The 24577-nt window shown below is 45.1% G+C and overlaps 1 protein-coding gene across 5 annotated transcripts in view; it reads left to right on the top strand.

Annotated features, from left to right (window-relative positions):
• ALKBH3 (alkB homolog 3, alpha-ketoglutarate dependent dioxygenase) overlaps positions 1–24577 on the top strand; it is a 138335-nt gene that overhangs the window by 38921 nt on the left and 74837 nt on the right. For all 5 annotated transcript variants that reach the window (XM_069221807.1, XM_069221804.1, XM_069221806.1 and 2 more), the window contains 3 exons: positions 11552–11586; positions 13130–13177; positions 16382–16497. In XM_069221807.1, coding sequence (XP_069077908.1) covers positions 11552–11586; positions 13130–13177; positions 16382–16497 — 199 coding nt within the window. The remainder of the gene's footprint in view (positions 1–11551; positions 11587–13129; positions 13178–16381; positions 16498–24577) is intronic.

Here is a 24577-nt window from a genome sequence, read left to right as displayed (position 1 = left end):
TCCTCAGTTTGGTTGCCATGGTACCCTTTACACCTCACAATTAGCATACTGGTGTACCCCTGTAAGTCCCTAGTATATTGTACTTGGATACCCAGGGCATTGGTACACCAGGGGTCCCTGATGGGCTGCAGCATGTATTATTCCACCCATGGGAGCCCATGCAAAATGTGTCTGTAGGCCAACCATTGCAGCCTGCACGAAAAGGTGCATGCACCCTTTCATTGCTGGTACTGCACCAGATCAGTGTAAGTCACCCCTATGGTAGGCCCTTTCAGCCCAAAGGGCAGGGTGCAAGTCTTTGTGTGTGAGGGCACCTCTACATGAGCATAGGTGCCCCTATGATGAACTCCAGTTCAAATGCTCTGGTCTTCGTAAGTGCGGGGGAAGTCATTTTACCCGTGTACTGGCCTCAGGTCACCTATGGTCCAGCTACATAATGGTAACTCCAAACCTAGGCATGTTTGGTTTCAAACATGTCAGAATCATACCCCAATACTAATGCAAGCATTGGTGGCATGGTTCCATGCACTCTGGGGCCCCCAATATTGCTCCTACAAGTCTTCCAGGGTTTACGAGCAGCCCATGCTGCTACAGCCCCTCAGTCAGGTTTCTGCCCGCCTGTTGCTTGACCAGCTCAAGCAGGAGAAGACAAAACAAAGGATTTCCTGTGGGAGAGGGAATGCAACACCCTCTCCCTTGGAAATAGGTGTTACAGGGCTTGGGATGGGTAGCCTCCTCACACTACTCTGCTTGCTTTGAAGGGCACACGCCCTCCTTGCATAATCTGGTTTGCACCAGTCCAGGGACCCCCGGTCCCTTCTCTGGGGCAAAACTACACAAAGGAAAGGGGAGAGACCACTCCCCTGTCCATCAGCAGCCCAGGGGTGGTGCCCAGAGCTCCTCCAGGTGGCCACTTGATTCTGCAGTCTTGGAAACAAGATGTGCAGAGGCCCCTGGGAGCCTCTGGTTGGTCAGGACATGTGACGGATGTCAGTGACCACCTCTGGTAGGTGGTCACCCTGCAGAATGACTAAGCCCACTTTTAGGGCTATTTAGGGACTCCCTTCCGAGAGGGTCCCCAGATTTGACATGCAAGACTCTGCCAGGACTCCTCTGCATCGACCTCTTCCTTTCCTGGCCACCAGAACCGCCGCTGGACTTCACAGGAAACAAACAAGCCTGCAACTTCTGAGATGACCTTGCCTTGCCACATTGTTTCTCTGTCTGCTTCCAGCAATTGCAACATTTCCGCGTCCACGGCTGTGCTTCCTCTGGGGTCTGCAAGACTTCAGCTGCACCAAAGAAGCAAGAAGGAATCTTCCTTGGAGTGAAGGAGTCACTCCCCTTCATCTGTAGGCACCAAAAGCAACGACGACAGGCTGCTGGGATCTGCTCTCTGCTGGAACTGCATGGATCCTCCAACACAGGTGGTGGTTCTGAGTGGTCCTCTTCCTCTTGGTCCTCTCTGCCTTTCTGTTCCACTTGGGAGACGGTGAGCCCTTGCCTCTCCTTGCAGGACAGAATCCCTGTGCGACCAAGGCGAGGTATCTTCAGGCTCCAAGTAGCCCGGGCCTCCAGCACTTCATCCTTGCAAGGACAGTCTCTTCTCTGCTGCTTAAGCGACATGGGACTCCTCTCCAGGTGTGCTGACTGGGCCTCACTGCAACTTATGGTGTCTGCTGCCAGTGGGTTCCATGTGTGGGTTACGACTGCTTCTGCTGACTCGCCCGACTGCTGAGGGTCAATCCGGACTCCCCTTCAAGGGTCGAGTCACTTGAACCTTGGTTGTCCTTTTCAGCCCAGCAATCCTCTTCTGTCCAGATTTTCACTTTCCAAGAGTTGTCGTTGGTCCTTCTGACTACTGACCCGTCGGCGACTGGCGAGGGAAATCTTGTGCATGGCTTCAGGGACTACTTTACAGCTCCTGAGCTCCACTGCTGATCTTCATCTTCCACTATCAACCTGGATCTTCACTCACAGGAGGGTGGGCAGTGGCTCCTGCCTCACTTGGACAGTCCTGCGTGAACTAGACTCTGTCCCCTTCTCTTGCAAGTCCTCTTTGCCCGGAATCCACCGTTGAGTTCCACTGGACTGGTCCTGTTCTTGCAAAGTTCCTTTTCCAAGTCCCCTTGTTAGTCTTTGGGAAGACCAGGTAACTAACCTCTGCTCTCCTGGTCACTGGGGGTCATCTAGGTACTCCCCTTCAGGGGTCCCAAGTTCTCCCAGCTCCCTCCTAACTATTCCAAAAAAGGGGTCGCCCATCCCCGGTAATAGGTAAAGGCTCCTTGGAATCAACTGTCAGGGACTGGAACTGACACTTTTTGTAATGTCGTCCGTAGGTTCTTTTACCTACCCGTCTATGGGGACGCTGACAGTTGATTCCAAGGAGCCTTTTCCTATTACCGGGGATGGGCGACCCCTTTTTTGACATAGCATAGACATACAAAAAGTAAGTGACTGTTTTGTATTCCTTCCCCCAATTGGGTTCATAGATAAAACTATTTTTGGAGAAGTTATAATTCTTTTTGGTCCTGATGAAGCGTCACTGGATCCGGCTGGACCATTAGACGCGAAACATGTAGACCTGACTAGAGGTACCATAAACGGTTCTATCCTCTTACGTTATTGTTGGGAGTATGTGAGCATTACAACTCACTTTTAGACTCCTACCTCGTTTTTAATCTTGGCCTCCATCTTACCAATTTTGATTAAATTTATGATTAATATACTTTGATGGATAACCAATTTCAATATTTTCACACTCTCCTTTATTGCTCGGATACTACAATTTGGTATTCCTTCTGCAAGATTCCACTGCTACTATTAGAGCAATACGGTTAAGAGCCCCCTTCGGGGAGCCCGTTAGGCATTGCAGCACCGGCCTAACGAGGAGCTGTCCCGATGATGAAGCCAGTCATCCAATGTGATGCTTGAGGGCTCTTGCTCCTGTTGAATTAGGTTCCCCGTTGCCCTAATTATTGGAACAGTGTACCTTTATTTTTCTAGGAACTTTGTTTGGGAGATTGTACACTGGACAACGAACCTCCCGGTCCCCCTCTTTTGGTTTTTTATCTGTACCCATATCACCGGGTGAACAGGAAAAGAACATCTTTAATTCCCAATCCAAGATCACCAAACTCATCTTTACCCCCAGAAATCAGCAGCCAGCATTTGTTTCCAATAAACATCCGCGAAGAGTAGCCGATAAAACTGTTTCATGTTTAATATAATTATTTTTTTGGACCAGTATATTCACCACCCAACGATTCATAAACACTTTTTATTGAATTTTCACATGTGAAACAGGTAACACCGAACAGTAAATATCTTAAGTCGACATTCAGTAGTAGGAGAAATACCCTATCCATAATGATATTCTCAATAATGAAAAAATAGTATCTTAGCATTGTACATACAGGGTAATCAAGATGGTGAAACATGAAGGTGATCCCACTACAGGTATATCGCCAGTGGTGGCTCCTCCCATATGGCAGAGGAGCCTCCGTCCCCCCCACCCTCCTCCCCTGCCACCAGCAGATGCTGCAAACCTTTCAAAACGAAAGGATAATAAACTATGTTTATTATCTTTTCGTTGTCTCTGGCCGGCCAAACACACGTGCAGTGTGGTCCCTCCAGCCCGGCACTGTGTTGCTGGGCTGGAGAGAGCAGGCACAGGCTCCCAGTCTGCCTGGGAGCACCCTGGCTGGGCGTTCCCAGCCAATCCTGATGCTGCTTTGAGCAGCGTCAGGATTGGCCGCAGGGCAGGCTGGGAACCTGTTCCTGCCTGCTGAGGAGCCGACGGAGGATCGGCGGCGTGGAGGTAAGGTTAAAAAAAAAAATTCTAATTTTATGAATCCCCCTCCCTCCCACGTGCTGCCCCACCCCTTTTGACTCCTGAGAGCCGCGACTACATATCACTTCTTCTATTAAGGAGCATTAGTCCATGCCCCTCAACCATTCCTCCAACAGAGGGGCTTTTTCAGATGTCCAGTATTTACCAATGTCTAATTTGGCCAGAAGATGCCACAGTCCCGCTCCAGACCTTGCCCCCTGAACCAGTTACATAATGCCCAGGAGTCTCACCGCTGGTGAGAGGTTGACAGGTCTTCCCAGTAACTTTGATAGAATATGTGTATCACTTTCCCAATAGTCTTGAATCTCATCACTACTACAAACTGTATTGAAAAAAATCACCAGCCCTTTAACAAAATATGACCCGCTTGGGAGACTCAAGCCGTTATTATGAGTTTGGCAGGTGGAAAAGGCCGCCTGCCAAACTCTTGTGGTCAGGTCACCGCCGGCCCAGTGAGAAACAGCCCACAGCATTGACGGCGGGTCATAATTGGGCCGGCGGCAATGTTGCAGTGCATAGGATGCAATCGCACTCGTCACGCTTTTCACTGTCTGCTAAGCAGGCAGTGAAAAGCGTTACGGGGCTGTCCATGGGGGCCACTGCATTGCCCATGCCAAGTGCATGGGCAGTGCAGAGGCCCCATGGGGCCCCTTGCACCCTGTCTCAAGAAGCTTTTACATGGCAGTGCTAGCGCCATGCAAAATCTGGTGGAGAGGGGACTTGTAATCCCCAGGGCAGCTCTGGATGCAGCGCTGCCCTGGCGGATTAGGACCGCTAGGCCCTCCTGTGGAGGGAAACTGGCGGTGCCGGTGGTCCGACTGTGGTGCTTCGGCCATGGTCATAATGTGGCACTCTGACCGCCGCCAAATTGGTCGGACCACAGCTTTGACGGCGGTCAGACTGCCAGCGAGAGTCTGGCAGTCCTAGGACCGCCAGACTCGTAATGAGGGCCTAAGTCTTGCCCATCTTCCAGAAGGGTTCTGGGGCGTAATTGACTCTGTGAAAGTAATTGCATTGGCTGAGGCATAACTCAGTTGATATGGCCAACCCCAGAGGGGGCATTTTTGCTTCCCTCCTCTTGTCCTCAACCAAATGACTCAAATCCTATTCCCATCTCAACTCTAAGAATATATCAAAGTCGTTGACCACCAAGATTCAGTATAGTCAAGAAATTCCTCCTTTGCAGAGTTGCGTTATCATCGTCTTGGCCATGATTCGGTTAAATTGGAAAATATGCTTTATTTCTGTATTTCTCCAAGCATGCCTCAGCTTCAAATATTTTTAGAACTGGAACCTACGGAGCTGAAAATCCTCACTTAATACTGTAAAGAGCGTCTTCTGCCTCCTTTTCCTACACATCCACTGATTGTGAGAGACTCTATATAGTCACACGACTAAAAGCTGGGGAGGCCAGCTGACTATGCCAACCATTTCTCTAGGCACACTGGTGTCTTTTGGGTCAGTATGCCTTTCTATCCTACCCAACATAGAGCCTTATGCCAACTTCTTAGAGCCACTTTAGTGATGGAGGATAGTGTAGTGGGCAGGGGAAAGATTTCTTTAAGGGTCGGTGTTTGGAGTGTGACACGCCCCAAATAAATAATTTATTTTCTTGGTAGATGGGTCTGGTGGCACCGAGTCGGGTCTGCTGCGCCTGTGTTGTTTTCTTTTCTTGTTATCCTAATTTCACTAAGAGGATTTGATTTCTTTGTTTTTTGGATCAGGAACTTTAATAAATATAGGTGTCTGGTTTACCCAAAAAGCAAAGCTTGATGTGAGACAAATGCTAACTAGACTTACCTGCTGGCCTAGGAAAGGCACTGAAGCAGGCTCAGCACGAGCGTAATAGAAAGCATGTCTTCTTCACCTCTTCAAGGGTGCTTTGGACTGCATAAATAGGCGTGCAATACCTCTCCATGTCCCTCTGTGGCGGAAGCTCTAGCACAACACTTTGTTCTCCCTAATTGTTACCTAATCTTTCTCCGGCAGAGGTAACTAGTGTTGCTTCAAATCATAGCATCCCTCGTAAAATCACAGTACGTTTTCTAAAAATGTATACCTTTGCACTCAAACCTAGATCAGGTTGGAAAAGGGCAATATGGAAGCGACGTGTGGTAAATGTGCAGTATAATTCTAACATATTTGTCTTTTAGCCAGAATAGTAGATTCTCTATTTGGGTCAGAAAGTGGGCAAGCTCAAACATGCACTAGCATGAACGTATAGCTGAAGCCATCTCCTCCTACTACAGCAGTAAGGAGTAAGACAATATATACATCTTTTACATCTGTGGCTTCCAAAAGAAGCAGGCAGCCAGAATACCAGACGTTTAGGCCACCTGTGACTCCTATATTGCTTCTTATGACCCTCAGATCACTTGCCCTCAACTGTGTGTTCCTCCGGTGAACACTGTTTCATCCAAGGGACAATATAATTTGTTTAACTAATTATTTTGTCAAACAGTGCCGCCCTTTAGGATCTAACATTGCTAATTTATCTCTGTTCAATTATAGTGAAGTTGGGTATAGCCCAAGATGGAATATTCCCTGTCCCATAGGAGCTATACAAGCAGCCACCATCTGGTCTGCGGCCAAATAGTTTTTCTATAATCCTGTGTCTAAGACTTCCACTGGTGCAGCCATGTATCTAATGGGATGAAAACAGATAAAAAATGGATCAATTCATGACAAAGGAATGCCCTGAAAAGCAACATGCACTGGCTCAAAAATAAGTGCTACTCAATTGTTAGTCCTGAAATATTGGAAGCCTCACACGTAAGCCAGCTCTGAGCACTACAGATAATCTTCATTTAATAGTCAAAGACAGTGGATGGGCTTCTCTTGCTATTTTAGGGGATATGTCCACCACCACAACTAATATCTATTGTAAACACCCACATCATATTCTTTCTGGTGGCACTTAAGAATGCATAGTGGTTGTTCCTTTGGCATTGTCACCTGGAAAGTCTGTTGAAGGATTGGGAGTCTGTAAAACAAAGTGCTTGATAGTGATTTAGACAAAATGTAATTGATTAACCATCATCTTGCACTAACCATCTTGCAAACACTTCCCAAAACCTAATGATCTCAATTGCCACTCTTTCTGTGACAGCACAACTATTTAGATATTTCAAATAGCTCAGACTTTTACACAATAGTTTATACAGGGGTTGAAAACATTAGTATAAATCTTTGCCAATGTCAGAAGGACTGGCTATGAGGCGTATCACAGTGGATCAAAGTACAGATTTATTGAAAGATTATACTTTATATTTTGCTGTTGACAATTGAATTTGCCACACCATTGATCCTTTTAAAGTGTTATAAAAGGGGGATTTAAATTCTGAGTCTAAAACTATCCTATATGCATAAAAATATTTTGAAGTGTACATCTTAAAACAAGGACAGATCTGTAAGTATTTTATTGGCAGCTGGTAACTTAAACTTCTTATTGAAACCGTCAACCGAATTTGAAGAATGCAGTTCTGCATACCTCAGGTCAAGAATAAATTAATCTTATTGCACCGGATTAATCTTTTGCCCTTGGCGTATTGTGTAAGGGCGTGGAATGGAAGTAGTGCTTGAGATACTCCTTCTAATCCCACTTACCATGCATGTGGCAGAATAAATCCTAATGACTTTTTTTCAAATGTTCCTAAAAATTAACATGGAAATTGAGTAACTTATAGAAATCAACCACGATCCACTAAAATTGTCATAATCTATTCCATTTCATGGTGAAGATCATTCAGTCTCATCACATACCAGTCATCCCCTATGTTCCAGTGTTTCCAACAATAGGATGCCAACACTCTAGGAAGCTATTTTTCTATAACAAATAATGCCGCCCATTAATCTTCTATAATATTCGTACGTAAACAGATTTTCCTGGTGTGTTCATGTTCCTTCGATCCAATTAGATCCAATTGGATCACACAGGCAAGAAAAAAGATGCAGGGCAGTTTTCAATACATTTATTGAAAAGACTGCAATCAATGATAAAGTGCATGAGCTGCAATGATTAGGATAATGAGGAATAACAAAATCAGGATTAGGAAAATTAGAGATGTGAATACAAACAAACCCAACATATTCCATAACATGAGTATACTATGCATACCTAAAAGCCTCATCTCTGGCCCCTGAGCGAGAGCATGGCGATGTAAGCCAAATCTGTCCATGCAGTGTCCATGCGAAGCACACCCCACCCCGTTACCTGGGTACAAGGTCAGGCCGCCAGTCTTCATATCAGGATCCTTGGAAACACAAAGGCTGAGGTCATCCGAAAACCTCCATGCAGCATGGATGAAAATTCCTTTGTCCTATAAGAAGCCTAACGCAGGTATGTACCTAAGTGCTGGACTGTTTATGCAGTCTTGGGGCTGGCAATACAAAATATTATTCTGTGTGCTTGGCATTCCGTTCTTGTGATCCAGAGGAAAAGATCATGATGCAAAGTTTGTCATCCATAGCACTGAAAATGACGCTTTCGCAGAATAGCAGCTGATATTGAAATTAAAATAATACCACTAAGGTTTTAGAAAAATAAAATCAGTAAAACCAAGAGAGCATGATAGCTTGGGCGCGAGCCTAAGCTAAGCTATCACTTTGCCCAAGCGACTAACTAAAATGGACCCATGACAGATCTTCTAGAATACTCTTACGTAAACAGTTTTTCCTGTTTCATTCATGTTCTTTAAATCCAATTATTTATGCAAGATTAGAAAAACTAAATATTACAAATAAATATACAAAATGGGTTAGTATGCTGATATTGACAGGCCAAATTACAACTGGAAATGAAAGAAAAGATTCCTATTCTAAGATGGACATCCAAGGACTAGGAAAATAGAGAAGGAGCTAGTCCTCGAGAAGAAGGGAGAATGTATGCACTGAGGTGGGTAGCACTCTTAAACTGTAGTCATTAATTCGGGACGAGAGCTCATTCTGATGTGATACAGATGGAGGTATTGGTATGTCGCACCTCCAGAGACTCATATCTCTGAAGATCGCTGGCAGGACCTTTTTCCTCTGTGTGTAATCTTAAGTGTGAGGTTGATCCCTTATATTCATCAGTAATCAGAATAATTCTTTCCTCTAATGCTGTTTTAGCAGAGTTTGACATGTACCAACATTGAATTAAAATGTGGGGCCCTTATATTATGATACTAAATTGACCTTGCTGTACCACTATAATGTCTAGAGACACATTTTGGGGACAGAAAGGTTCCAGCCGCTAATGCCTATTGAAACATCTTTACTTAAAATTGCTGCTCAGAGTCCCCACAAGTGCCCTACCTTTGTTGTCTGTATGTCTGGCCAGTGGACGTGAGGGCACTACAGGAAACCTATATTGTTTTTTTTCAAGGTGTGGTCTTTACCTGCCAAAGCATTTTATAGAGCGGGGTTGGTGCAATTAGTAGAGATCTAAGAACTTTGTATTAACTGATGTCATTAAGTGACTTTAGTCATTAAGGCCCTCATTCCAACCCTGGCGGTCTATGACCGCCAGGGCGGAGGGCAACGGAAGCACCGCCAACAGGCTGGCGGTGCTTCCAGGGCTACAGCCGCGGTCAGAAAAGGGGATCCAGCGGTTTCCCGCCGGATTACCCCTGGCCCAGAGAATCCTCCATGGCGCCCCCTTCCCGCCAGCCTGTTTCTGGCGGTTTACACCGCCAGAACCAGGATGGCGGGAACGGGTGTCGTGGGGCCCCCTAACAGGGCCCCATTAAGATTTTCACTGTCTGCTTTGCAGACAGTGAAAATCGCGACAGGTGCAACTGCACCCGTCGCACCCCTGCAACTCCGCCGGCTCCATTCGGAGCCGGCTTCATTGTTGCAGGGTCTTTCCCGCTGGGCCGGCGGGCGACCTTTTGGTGGTCGCCCGCCGCCCCCCCAGCGGGAAAGTCGAAATGACCCCCGCGGTCTTTCGACGGGGGAACTTTGGCGGGCGGCCTCCATCGCCCGCCAAAGTTGGAATGACCCCCTAAGTGTTGCAAGGTTGTTTTGTACTCCAACCTATGCTATTCAGTCCTGTCATTAGAACATGATGCTAAAACCAAAAACACCATTTTTGTTCTTCACGAACAATGACAATGGTAATTTAAATCCCAAGTACTCCATAAAAACGCGAATAAGCTGTTGTCAACTAGTTAATTGGGTAATGACACTTGCACAAATTGGCTTTGTCCAAAGAAGAAAAGCTCTGTTTGTCAAATTCCGCAAGTGTATCCCACTACCTGTTACTTCCTTATCAAAGAATTGGGAAGGTAATTATCCTCAGTCAGATCTATGCTGCTTTTGTTTTGATACTCTGGAGTCTGAAAGCCTTTTCTTCTAACATGTCTAGCTTTCTCTGGCATGTATAACCAATATCTATAGAGCACAACTATTTGAATCTAGTAGGAGAAATTCATTCACCTTTGCTATAGGTCTACGGGGTATCATTATCTTGCAAAGATTACCTAATATGTATTTAGGGTAGGTGGTAGTGATATTGGGAAAATTGCTTGCCATTAATCTATACGTGTGCAATTACAATAAAATAATTAAATGTGAAGTTTTGCACTATCAATCAGATCTTCACAATAATTTTAAATTGTTTACTTTCCGCACTTCTAAACGCCAATCACTGTTTTTCCTTTCTTTAGTCCTGTAACTGGTGATTGATTTGCCTTATGGTCCCCCTATGTTACCTGCCTTAACTATCATGGTTTAATTCATAGAGGGGAATAAGAGTGGAAAGTAAGTTAACAGTCAAGATGTCAAAAGATAAGATCTCTTCCAGCCAGTAAAGCATTCAAGAAACAAACATAAGAAGCAGTTGTAGAGCAATGTTGCGTGCAGTTCAGCTGATGTCCTAATAGCAACAAAAGGGTTAAGTAAGCATTAGAGTAGAATGCGAAGATCCAGGGATTTTAGTTAATACCTTGTGCAGCATTTTAACTTCTGAAGTAGATCTGGGTGTGTGTATGTTTAATAGTAAAGCATACATAAATGTAATGACCCTTCTGCTGCCAGAAGAAAAACAGGGCCAAAAAATGTCCTATGAAGGCCATGTTCCTTGTTGTTTGAATCTGGTAATGCAGCGGCTGGTACCAAATCAGAGCATGCAGCATGGCCGAGCATGCTGAAGAACCAAGTATTGGGGGGGGGGGGATTGAATATGGGGCAGGACGGAGCACGGGGCAGGAAGGAGCACGGGGCAGGACGGAGCATGGTGCAGGACCAAGGATGGTGCAGGACTGAGCATGGTGCAGGACCCAGCATGCTTCTCTGCCATCCCAAGGACTGGGAGCCCACAAAAACTATGTTGCAGCACCTCTGACCTGTGACTATTTGTGTTGTGTATGGTTATCCATCCAGGGGGCCTGGGGTGTTGTATCAGAGGGTTCTAGCGGGTGCTTAATAAGAAGCGCTGGATATGTGATGTCATAAGTGAAGGGTAACGGATAAGAATGAGACAAAGCAAGGGTCTCTTGGCTGCGGGTTCCACCTGAGCGGGATGCATGAGCAGCTTCAGAGCGCTGCTATCAGGCGCCTGCAGTGAGTATGGTGAGGATCAGAGGTCTTGGCTCTCAGTATCTTCAGTTACCTTAGAAGTGAGTCCTCCAGCTCCACTCAGCTCTTTCGCATCTTTTAGTTTTTCTGTATAACCATAGTGTACGTTTTCAACCCATATACTTTTATCGTCTCTTTCAGGTAACACGCAGGATCCCAGAACCAAGAGTAATCGAGTGAGTACGAACTTTTGAAAGAGCTTGAGATGCTTTGGGTTCCTGGAGTGAGAGTAGGGTTCTTGAAACACCCAATGGGGTTCACTCACCATCGTAGGGAAGAGAAATGTGGGGTTGTGCGTGCACTAGCTCTATGTAGGAGCACTTAGATACTACATGGGTTGTAAGGACCTTCTGCGGTTCTGCCATGTCTAGTTGTTACCAGTTGCAACTTCACACAGTTTCCTCCATGATGGCTTCTTGTTAGTGTTACTAAACAGCAGAGAAGACGAACTGCCTACCAGCTTTTAGCAATAATTTTGCAGCTTGAGACAGTTTTAAATTAAAGTGCTGTGCATCATTCTGCAATCTTATGGCTGGGTCTGGAAAAAAAACTATATTCTGCGTGTCCACCAGAGGGAGAGATTTATGACTTTTGTAAACTAAATGTTTTTGGTTCAGCACTGGGCTTTACATCAGCAGTGACTGATTCTTTTTCTATCATGAATTCCTGTGTTGGGTGGGTGGCTTCTTGTTCTGCATGAAAAACAATGTGTGTATGCTACGTGCAAAATACTCTTTTGAATACAGCATTAAAGGGCTGTAGCCTGGCGCAAAAGGTTATGGTAGTACAGGAAATATCCCTGTGTTCTTGTCCATGCATACCGTTCCCTTTCACCCCATTCAAACTAAAGCACAGGCTGGCGACTGAAGGGTTTGGACCCCAGATAACAGGAGAGGGAGGTATAAGGGTGTTGGTATATTTGGTAAGTTTGTTGCATCACTTATAAGTATGAACCACAAATGTTCGTTGCTAACACCCTGAGACAAGCATGGCCTGGCCACTAGGCCAGCACGCCTCAAAGAGTATCATCAGTTGTGAATTCACCAGCACATCGAAAGTATCTGATGGGAACTACTTGCACACACCTTCTGACACACTCGTGGGCCTTTTTGCTCTAATTATTTTTAGGTCTGGTGTTAGCCAAGGTCTCTAGATTTGTATGTTATACTTTCTTCTTGATTAGTTGGGAGTACTTCTGATGTGATTACAAGCCCTTCCTACGACTAACTGGAAAATAACTAGTCATCATTTGAGCTTCATGAGGTCTTGTCGCGTACGCAGGGGTGTGAGAGTTTATAACCCATTGACATCAGTGACCTGTAGGGATTCAGAAAGTCCTTCCGCTTGTCGATCAGGGTCACTTCCTGTATGGCTTGTTCTTCCTTGTTTAAGTGTCTTAGAATATTAAATAGGACCTATTTTCGCTTCACTGTTAGCCACCCGGATGAACTGATCCAAGGGCTATTTCAGGGAACCTCTTGCTTTGGGAGACAAGATGGACCCTTGGCACATGGGGACATCAGTGTGAAAGGCGGGCGATGTTGCTGTCTCTGCATTGCTCTTCCTTGTGCGCTGAGGTAATGGTAGTAAACATCATCGAGGTGTGAGTGATAACATGTGGGGGTTGGTTAGAGGGTCAGGATGGTCCGTTCTTCTCAGTAAACAGTGTATCTTTTGCTCAGCACCTCAGCACTAACATATGTAACATGTTCTTCACAGCAAAGCAGGCGTGTTTGACATCAGTGTTTCCCCTGCAGGAGTATCCAGGTAGGTGTAATATGACACATTTTATTCAGTAAGTACTGTGTTTTTCCTCTGCTAATGGAATTCAGCTTCCTTGGCTGTCCTTTCACACCAAGTTGTTGCCCTGTGGCTTGATTCCCTTCTATTGCCGGTTTCATTCCTCAACAGATGCCGGTAAACATCATCTCGAGTGTTGCTTGAACCCTTTTCTCTGGCTCTGAAGTCATATCTCTAACCTTTGAGCTTCCTGCAAGTTTGATTAACCTCAGAGCATGTCCTTTAACTCCAGTCCCAAATCTGGCCTCATAATCCGTCCTGTCTTTGGAACCTGATGTGTTTAGTTTCCGAGTCTGGACGTATGACATTCCCCCACAAGCCTAGGCAAGGAGTGCTGACTCCCTGTTCACCACTTCCAGGTGCAATTGGTTTGTCTTTGGAATCTCACTCTTTGCTCCACATCTTGGATCCCCATGTCTGAGCTTGTCGCACAGTGTGTCCTTACTTTGACACTTTAGTTCTATACATGAACATAACAATAAATCCTAGATGTCTGACCAGAGCTCTCTTCTGCACCTAATGTAACTCTGAAGATGTTTAGAAGGTTCAGTTTTTACAGTCGATGATTCATGTGGGTCCAGGCAGTTGATATAATGTCTGCTACCACAACGGGCAGGTGAGCATCCACAGAGCTCTCAGCCAGACTTCAGGACACTGAGAATCGCATCTTTCCCTCAAAAGGTGGCCGCCTTAGAAGCATCCTAAGAGCGAGGCGCTGTTTGTAGCAAAGTCTTCAAGTGCGGATAATTTCCTCCAAACCCTCTCTATTCTGCTGTGAAATGAGTTGCTACAACGGGTTCTCAGAATCGACTCATTGGTCCAGTTTTTACAGGCTGAAAGAGCCTCTGGAGCAGACCAGTTCTGTGACTCACTGCAGTAGCTCACAAGTGCAAGGCTAGCTAGCTCACACCTGTGTTACATTAGACCAACTTTAGGGGATCAGCATGTTAACTTTAAGTGTGCCAGTCACAGATGCAAAAGCACAGACGTGCATTGTTGAACCCCTTCTGAGTTCCAGGAATGCCCTTCTTGCCAGTTATTTGTCTGCATAAATCATAAGATGGGACTCCCATTAAGGTGTCTGCATCTCAAACAGGCTGAAAGGAAAGACACAGAAAGGCATTAAACAAGATTTGAAACCAGCACGTGGCATCCAGTACTGAGTTGGGGTTGCTAGTTGATATGTTATGTACAGTGCTGCTCTGACCTTCCATGTAGCATTTATATTTTAAAGACACACGGATACGTGCACTGGCCCCCTAGAAGGCCCCTTATAGCACACTTAGGAAAACCAATGGGAGAAGTACATAAAGTTGGAATTGGGCTCTTCTTCCTCATGATGCACAGTGTGATATTTGGCAAGTAAACATAAGGCCTATCATCTAGTACACTTCAGCCGCCCCTGGGTAAGCTCAGCCTACAGGAATTTAGCACAGTGTACGCGTTTACTCCAGGCTCACCTCAGACACTCAGTGATATTGTAAAGAGCAGACTTCTCTGGCAAATGGCAAGAAAGGTGCACAAACAGACACAACTGTAGGAGCCCTGAATAGATGGCAAAGGCAGATAAAAAAGTGGTCCATCATTCTCACGCTGACCGCCATGTAATTCAGATTTGGTGTGTATGTACTTGGTACCGTGTGGGAGTTTCAAATGTCCTCTACATTGTCTCTGGCTTGGTTTGAAGATCCCTCTGTGGACCCTGGTCTCTGGTGTGTTTTAAGTCACCCTGGCTAAATTCTTCCTGTCCATCAGTTTGAAATTAAAGAAATTGATGGCCAAATCTTCAAAAAGCTGCGGAGGTAACATACATGTACGGCACCAGTGTGTTCATGGGCGCATCTAAACTGAATGTGCCAAGTGCCAACTTGGACCATGTGCCTTTATCAGAACACAGTCTGATACAGTGTGTACACAGCACTCGCACACAAATTTGGTTGGCCTCTCAATGCTTATTGTTTGTCTGCAGATACTTCCAACTCTTGAGAGGTGCCCTGCAAGTCCCTTGGAATGCAGAGATGCACCTGCAGAGATGCTGGTAGTGTGATCTGTGTGTGGTTGCAATGGCTGGCTTTGGAAAGAAGCTGGTCAGTACTCTGCAACTGACTACAGTCAAGAGGATGCATTCCAAGTTCATGGGATTATAGAGGGAGATTATTAAAAGTTCCTGTGAGGTCCTAGCCATATCGTAGGTTGGAAACTCGATACTCGGTACTGCCAGTACTGCAGCGCTTGTTGTTTGCAGACACAATAGATCTTACCAACAAACCCACACCCAAAGCAGTCAGTCAGAGAACCCACTTTCTTTTTGTTGCTACAGGAGTTCAACAGAAAATGTAATTTTAAGTCAAAGGTTAGAACAAAGTCCACTGTTTCCCAGGGCTTAGAAACTTTAGAGCCTGCCTCCCAATAGAAGCTCCTCTAGTAGCAGATGGACAAGGAAAATGGTTCTTCTTGAATTGAAAGGTATCATCCTCCACCTGGAGAGACTGGTTGATATTGTGACGAATGACATGGTGGTCCTTGCTTATGTTCGGGACACCCTGTGGCCTGGTGCCCGACCACTGAGATTCTAGGAATCAACAGGAAGATCATCTCTCAGCTCTTGGTGGCACTGAGGGGAGAGCACAGACATTTCCTAGATTTCATGGTAGGAAAACATTGGGGGAAATCTATGGGCTTTGCCTGTCTGTGAGCACCCTTTTTCGGTGAAAGCTTAGTTTTAATATGCCACCATCTAGAAGGAGATATGTAGGAAATTTGAAAACTGGGTTTAAATTAGTGACTTTACATTGGCTTCTCTTCTGTAAAGGAGTGGTTCACACCAGAGTGACACAGATCCCTAAAACGTGAAGGCATTTCTTACATCAAGGAACTGTGTGCTGTGCTGCCACCCATCACCGTCATTACATTATTATCATGGTCAGGCTTCTTACATAGCTCAAATGCTAACCATCGTGGTCCTCTTTAGGCCTTTAGGCATGAGTTTCAGGGGAAGTTTTCTCAGCTGCTGCCAGTGCTGTGCGTGATAGCTGCAGAAGACATCCTGAACTGTGTCCTTGCAGATGCCTTGATGGTGACTTGTGGAGAAATTTAATTTATAGAGCATTTCATACAGTGGATGAAAAAACATACTTCTATGACATCTTGTTCCTCTGCCTCCTTCATCAGGCTACGTCTCTTTCCTGGTTTCGTTGACCCCAAAGAAGCAGACTGGATGTTTGAGCAGCTCCAACGAGAGATCCCTTGGAGACAGCGAACAAACATTCGTCGGGATCGAGGCCAAGGTGGGTGTTTTAAGTACTGGGCGAATCAAGAGAGCATGTCCATGTTTGTCAGTGAAGTTTATTTTTTAACCAGAGAAGCTGGTGGTTTGTTCTCTTGTAGCTGGGCTTTCCCTTTTCTCAATCTTTAGGAACCTGCAAACACATTCACAAGGATTGAAATCTGTACCAGATCAGATTAAACCTGAGAGTCCAGCAACTGACTTTGAAACAAAAGCTGTTCCAGAAGTGTAGTGATACCAGCATGACTCAATATAGCAAACAAGTCTGGCCCTCTGCTGGATTTTTGGGATCATGGGAATAGGGTTCCTACATCACCCAGTTTTTTTTAGAAAAGTGGGACCAAGGATGCATTTTTACATTAGGGTCTACCACAGTAGGAGGAGGATTACACACCTGCAGCAGCAAAATCAACCCATATTGTAGCAGCCCATAGGAAATTCAGGGGTGTGGAATGTAATAACATATCAACTTGCCCATGGGGCAGGTTGCTTCTTAAATCTACTTGTCCTGTAAAAATATCTACTGTCCGTTTGGTGCCACGTAGTGCAGCAACAATTTATAGCAGCACTCTCATTATGTAAGAGCTCTGATAATAGCCTCTCTGATTATGCCAGGGGTAGTACTATACTAGGGCTTGAATACTAGCAATTTCCTTATTTTGCCACCTTTCTGCAGATCTAATCTAACAAAATCAGTGTTTATGAAGCATAGCTACTCACTCATAAGAGTTTCAAGGCGCTGAAGGGGTTTGACCTCTGAGCTTCAGTTGAAGAGCCAGGTTTTAAGGTCCTTTACATACTGGGGCTCGAGGAAGCAGTAAGCAATAGTTCCACGGCTGGAATGCCTTTGAGTCTGTGCGAACTTACTAACTTGCATGTCTTAAGGATTTTCTGAGAAAGGTTGGAAATTTACTTCTGAAAGGGGCAGAAGTAGAAGTTCTTCAAGGGTTGGGAAGAAAGTGGTTGGATGAAAAGTGGACTTGTAAACACTCAATAGATTTTTACATGAGCAAACTCACCCATGCATATTTGCTCGTGCTAAAATTCAGTTCACAAATATTTTCTAGGAGTACGATTTTCTGCTCTAATTCTTCACAAAAGCCGCTAATTCAAAGACATACACCATGGGTGCACTTTTTGTGACTTTGTTCAAGAATTGGGCCCCTAATTAGGTCTGGTGTTAACCAAGACATTTTGTTTTCCCTCTCTATCTATCTATCGGCTGGCTTTACTGTGAGTGATAGCATTCTGATCTTCCACAGGGATCATTTTGGTACTCAAAATAGTTCCGTTCAGTGCCAGGAACTACTGTGCAAAGTGTGCTTTTTGAGACCAAAAAACGTTTTTTTTTTTGTTGCTTTTTGCCAATGTTTGTAACAATGGTGAGGGCCTGCCAGCTTCAAAAACAATAGTGTTACAAAAGCAATGTTAAAACAAGACACGCATTGACAAAACCAAAGGACTGACAACCAATGTTGGATTTGCCAGTGCCTGTTTATTTTCATGTTTCCCATAATCTTGTTGAAAATGGTTACACTGATTTTCCATTATGAATATTTTTGGTAAATACTAGCATGCATCAACATATTTTACTAAATGATGATTCAAAGAATTAGTACCTAACACCACAGTAATTTAGCAAAACGTTTTTTCCTACTTGTATTTTGGTTCTGAACATTTTATTTTGAAAGCAAAGAATCCTCAATCTTGCTTACAAGCTTCTGAAAACATTTGCATCTAATCAGAGAACATTCTGGGAGCATTAGATGTAGCCTCATATTGTTGAACTTTTCAACAGATTGTGTACACTTTTTTTTTTTTTTTTACTGTAACCGCTGTCAGTAGTGCAGTGTGACCTTACAGCGTTTATTTAGAACGCCCACCCTAGTAAGAAAGGCTTTGCATTAATGATCCATAAATAAAAGTTCAAACAGCATTAACATTCGAATACAAATATGACCTCAACTGCAGACAGTTCCCTTCTCTATAAACTGGTAACCAAAGGGTTTGTGCTGCAGGGGGTTGGGCCTACTTGTGTCAAAGACAACATAAAAATGAAAACTTGTTGTCCTTGACCCCAAACAATATGTCCCGGGCATCATGCTATAGGAATTCCACACCCCTGGGAAACCTTCAGCCTTTCTGGAGCTGCAGTTCGGCCCCATGTGATAGGCAGCCACAAGGACGTGCTACCAACACAGACCAGTCAGGTGCAGTTTGGTAGAAAAGTGAAAGCTTCTCTGACAAACAGGCCATATACTTCACAAACAAGATCATTGGGAGCTTGACTCACAAATGAGAAAGGTACAGCAGAGTCTGTACCCGGACAGACATCTCATCTCTCACAGAAGAGACATGTATAGTATAAGCATAGCAAGTGTCACTCACACGGCACACACAGTATCACCACGGTCCTCCTAACAAACATGGCAGAAACAACACACACATGACCACTGCGCGCTTCCTCACAAAATGGACAGGTACAGCACAGACAATCCCACTACAAACTGTGACAGGAACAGCTGGGGCTAGGGATACACAGATAAGGATCCCAAGTAGGGATGCACCGGAACTTCGGTCACAATGGACAGCGCCACCAGGGCCTTCTCAAACCTCCCGGACTAACCTACTCAAGTCAGTCCGGAAGTTTGAGTCCTCTTTGGTGGCATTGTCCCAACAGGGTGGGGAGAGGTTGCCAAGGATGAAGTATGATGCTAATAGGTGTTTGTGGCTTCCTCTTCCATAAGGATGGTCCTCCCTTGAGTCTTGTTATGACAGACGTTCTGGTGTGTTCCTGCTTGGGATTCCTAGCTGCGTATCCATACTAGAACACAGTAGACGTAGTTTTTGTGTATTAGCTACTGTACTTGGTTTGATTGAGTGTATGTGCAAACGTAGGATGTACATTGGCTTTGTCTCCCCCTCTGTATTGTGTGTTGAGAGCTGAGGCTATACTACGGCAATCAACCCTGCAAACGGGACATGTACAACACAGGCGTAGCAAGTATCACTGGAAGAAGACAGATACAGCACAGATAATACCACTGCAGGCCTCTTCAGAAACATGACAGATGCTGCACAGGCAATACCGTATGAAGCGTATTTCACATATGAGAAAGGTACAGTACAAACAGGACACATACAGCATGGTGTACACCACAGATTAGACAATACCACTGCAAGCGTCTTCCACAAACAGGACAGATACAGCACAGATAGTACCATTGGAGGTTTTCACCACGAACAAGAAAGATACAGCTAAGGATCTACCAAGTCAGGCATATCTCACAAAGGGGACAGGATATCAATATATATACACTCTCTCGGAGGGCAAACAATACCACTGCAAGTTTCTGAACAAGCACGACAGATACAGTACAGTGTATGCCACTGCCAGACTTTCTCCCAAATGGACAGGTACAACCGAGTCTGTACCAGGCAAGCTTCTTTTACAAAATAGGTATAATCTGGGTATAGCAAGTTTCACTTAACCAGAACAAATGCAGCACAAGCAGTATGAGTCCAGTCTTCATGGAATGTAAGAAGTTTACCAGCAGAGTCCTACAGAACTTAAGCAATCTTAAATTTCTCTTTAAAACACAGTTTTCTTGCACCAAAGGCCACCCCCCAAATTAAACCAACCTGTAAATTGATGCCATGCCCACACCCAGGTTCTTCAGACATTGTTACCTCTGGGTGACAGTCATTCTGGTGCTCAAGCGGAGCCATTTCAAGAGTTCCCTGAACAAGCGGAGAATGTTGAAGCAGGTGGATGTGGCAGCATTGATTTGGGTTCTCATGGAGAGTTCAGTGTCCAGGATGATGCCCTGGGTACAAGCCTGGTCATTAGGGTCCCTGGTGTCCCAAGGGAAGTTCTTGGGTCTCAAAATATGACTTCCTTTTCCTTTGTGATGAGTTTCAAGTAGTTGGTGCGCATTCAGGTAGTGACTTCCATCATACAGTGTTTAAAGTTGTTTTTGGTGTTGATGGGGTCTTCTGGGAGGGACAGGATGAGTTAAATGTCATCAGCATACGAGATGATGCAGAGTCTGTGGGAGTAGGTTACCTTTGCAAGGGGCACGAGGTAGATTTTGAAGAGGGTAGGGGTGAGAGATGACCTTTTTAGGACTATGCAGATGACGTCTTTGGGTTCGGAGGTGAAAGGTTGCAGCCTGACGCATTGTGTTATTCCGGATATGAAGTAGCGCAACGATTAGAGGGCTAGTCCTTGTATTCCTGCGTCATGGAGTCTGGTGATGAGTGTGTTGTGAAAGAATGTTGAAAGCTGCAGAGAGTTCGAGCAGAATTAGGGTTGCGGAGTGTCCAGTATGGTGTGAATATCATCCCTTGTAGCAATGAGGGCTGTCTTGGTACTATGGTTGCTGAGGACGGACTTGGGTAGGAGTTCCGCTAAGTGGGTCCTTACTCGGTTTGAATTTCTTGGCTCCCGTTTATCTTTACTGTACCCACATTCAGAGTCTGGGTAGTGTGCTGTATTGCACTGATGCTCATCCCAGAGGAGGACTTGGGAAAGGCAGATAGGAAATTAAAGGTAATGTTGGAAAATGTCAGAAAGCTCTTCCTTCTAGCTACTTAGGAAGAAGCTTGGAAAGTATTTTCACATTTTTCCACTGATCCCCTTCCAATCCAAACTCCTCCAGTCATAGAGTAGTTGATACCCACAGAAGGTGCTGGCAGCTGAACTTTTGTAACTCTTTAAGCACTCTGAAATAGTGGTGTCTACACTAGGACACAGACTACCAAAGACATCTTTTTTGGGCTTTCTGCTCAGATATCATGCATATCATTCACACCACTACCTGCTAGGTTAAGGGAAGTCCTCCCCCTTACTCTACCCAATTTGTTTATCTTCTTGTCACCTGTCTAGATGACTAATTCAGTAATTTTAGTAATGAAAGATTACCTAACAGGTAATCAATAACTGCAAACACGCACTGATATAAAACATTAGCATTTCTAGACTGTCTGACATAAGTGGTAAGTCAGTCATCAGGCCTTCTTCAACCAAACTCCTGAAGGAGAGACCTCAGTTGTACCTTTGGTGCCTGGAGCTGTTGAGTGGGTGTCCTCTTGTTACAACTGCTGGCTAAGATTTGACAGTTCCCAGCCTTCACACCAAGTTCTGTCAAAGAAAGTTGAACATGTTTTTGGTTGAATGACAAAGCGTTTATAGACAAAAGAAAGATTATTGATCTGTGGATCAGAGAATCAACTGACCAGGGCATACCCAGAAGTCATCAGTCAGGGTAAGCTCTCCTAGTATCACCAAGACTCAAGTGTATATTCTAATTTACATGGGTTTTAGCATAGATCACGTGACTGCTGAGCTTATGGGAACCGTGAAGCTGGCCTTTAAGAGTGAAAGCTTGGGCAAGCTATTCCACACCTTCACGTTTCAAGTGCCACAGTGTGCCTCAGAGACTGGTACATCATCTGGGCCACATTATCATGAACAAGAAAACATGGCTGACGCACGGTACAGTTACACTGGGACAGGCAAACACGTTTAAAATGTCCTGCTCGGTGCTGAGCTGCACATCTATGTATTTATATGCCAAAGGGGAATAGGATGGAATGAGCATTGAGAGTGCACTCCAGTGCAAAGAGGGCAAGGATTGGATGGGCCTGGAGGTCTATGGCCTCTATCACATCACACACTAGAGGTTTCTTGTCTACACTTCCTGCCTGTGTGCTCCCTGACTAGGGGTGTTGTGTGATTGTGTCTTTGTGAGAGCTTTGGTGTGGTTGTTTTAGTGTGTTTGCATGTCTGTTGGTTTGTATGTGTGGGAGTGGCTAGTTGTGTCAGTCCTCACTTAGGACACAAAAGCCGAACCTGTTGCCTTTGTCAGTGCTCGTTCCCAAGGCCTCTTAGTTGTTACATTTTAACATATCAGCCACTCACACGTTTTAATAACGCTAAGTTATCCAAGTATGCGCAGCAGATCTAGGTTCAGATTCTGACATAATTATGTCACTCTTTCCTCATTCGAAAGTCAATCGCTACAAGGATAGCTTGGGTAGTAATACTTTATTTACTTCTGGTTTATTACAGAGCTATTTGCAGTCTCATGGCTGCTTCAGTTGGCTATTCAGTTCTAATTGAAAGTCCAGGATTGATGAAGCAGGGGTCCAGTTGTCTGAGGCATAAACTAAGTCCCATATTCAGCACTTGCTCCTAGCAAGGTTTAATCAGATGCCAGTCTGGGTAGTTCAGTTTCCATGAGTTTCCTGAAGGGCACATATTTATGTTCTACCATCAGGGTTGGGTTCGGAGCATTTCATAACTCAGAGTTTGGAACTCCTAATGAACTGCCTCCACGTTTTAGTCTCTTTAATGTTCGGTGATCTTATGTTAAGTAGCGGAACTGTGATTTCTGGTTGCAATGTAGTGACTGCTTGTTTCTGCATGTACCCCAGACGATTCTGGGATGCTTCGAGTAACGAGGATTTAAGCATAGGCTGTCAGCATGATTCTGCAGTCTCTTCATTGTTTAATTGGGTTTTTGGTAAAGCCTCATGTCTACTGTGTCACAGTAATCCTGCAGAAAAAATAATCATTTCTACCATGTGGATCCAGATCCTGGAGGGGAGGATCCTTCAGCACAAAGATGTAGTTTGCCCTTGACCGCCGTATTAATTTGCGTGGAAATAGATATGTTGACGTTGAATAGAACTGCTTAATTGTAGTGGGCGGGGGCTTCCTGGGTTCATTCGAAGGGGTACCATTCAAACAGGGTGGATTTCTGATTAGTACTGTCAGAGAGGGATCTCAGTTTTTGCTGCACTCAGACTAAGACAACTTTCTTGCATCCATTCATAGACAAGGTTAAGGCACTGACATTCGTTTAAATCTGTATCAGGTGTTGTCAGCATGTATTTGAAAGTGTACACCATAGTGTGCAAGAACATGTGCTAGGAGTCATACGCATATAAGCTGTAAATCGAAGGTGAAAGGGCTGAGCCATTTGGCTCTCCGTAGGATGCTTTCTGAACAAATGATGTTGCAGACCATATTTGGTTTGTTGGCTGAGGTCAGTGAGGAAGGAACTGATCCTTCCTGATTGATAGTTATAGCTGCAGATTCCTCATCTTAGAATGGCCCCAAGGTGCCAGACTGGATCCAGGAAACTTTTTTCCATAGCACTGCTCCTGCATGCCACAAAGTGGCGCCATACTGCTCCGTGCTGACACTAAGAGCCTGATTACAACTTTGGAGGAGGTGTTAATCCGTCTCAAAAGTGATGGTAAAGTGACGGATATACCACCAGCCGTATTACGAGTTCCATAGGATATAATGGACTCGTAATACGGCTGGTGGTATATCCGTCACTTTAACGTCACTTTTGGGACGCATTAACACCTCCTCCAAAGTTGTAATCCAGCCCTAAGTGACAGAACGGAGCCTTAAATAAGCGCGACCCCTGCGTGCTCATTGCAGTACCTTTTTTCTGTGCTTTCCAATGTGGATCTGGAGCTACTTTCCCAAACTTTGTCACTTTTTCTTCAGACGATTTCGCCATTGTGTTAGAGAATGATGTCTCCACCAAAACAAAATGTTTAAAGCCAAGCTGTGAAGCAGGTGTTAATCGAGGACCAGCACAAGGTGTGTCTTTGGTGTCTGGGCGCGAGCCACGATTCCAGGTCTCGAGATAAGTGCTCCTGAATGCAGAATGCAGACTGCACCCGAAGGCGACCCAAGACCGGAGCGTGCAACTCTGTCACTGAACACAAGTAGAAGTCAAGGCCTCTGTGTAAGACCCACTTCTGCCCATGGCGCAGACCCATTCCAGAACAGTTCCTGTCACCACTCAGCTTCAGACTTGCAGTCCTTCAGTAAGTCCAAGTGCAAGCATAAGAAGGCAAAGTGGGAGTTGAATCCATCTCGCCAGGGGGAGAAGCCCCATGGCATCATGATGTCAGTTGTAGCCCTCAGAGGTCTCCGACCACAGAGCCGATTTCTCAGCTGGTACCAATGTGTCTCTAATTTCCCGGGTCGTCGTTGACAGCGCAGACGATGAAGGCCTTCAAGGAGGCCATGTCACAAATGTTTGCTTCACTTC

Source organism: Pleurodeles waltl, chromosome 3_1, assembly GCF_031143425.1.
Source record: "Pleurodeles waltl isolate 20211129_DDA chromosome 3_1, aPleWal1.hap1.20221129, whole genome shotgun sequence".
NCBI classification, from domain to species: domain Eukaryota; kingdom Metazoa; phylum Chordata; class Amphibia; order Caudata; family Salamandridae; genus Pleurodeles; species Pleurodeles waltl.
Note: the sequence above shows the minus strand (reverse complement) of the source record. Positions and strands in the feature narration are given on the sequence as shown.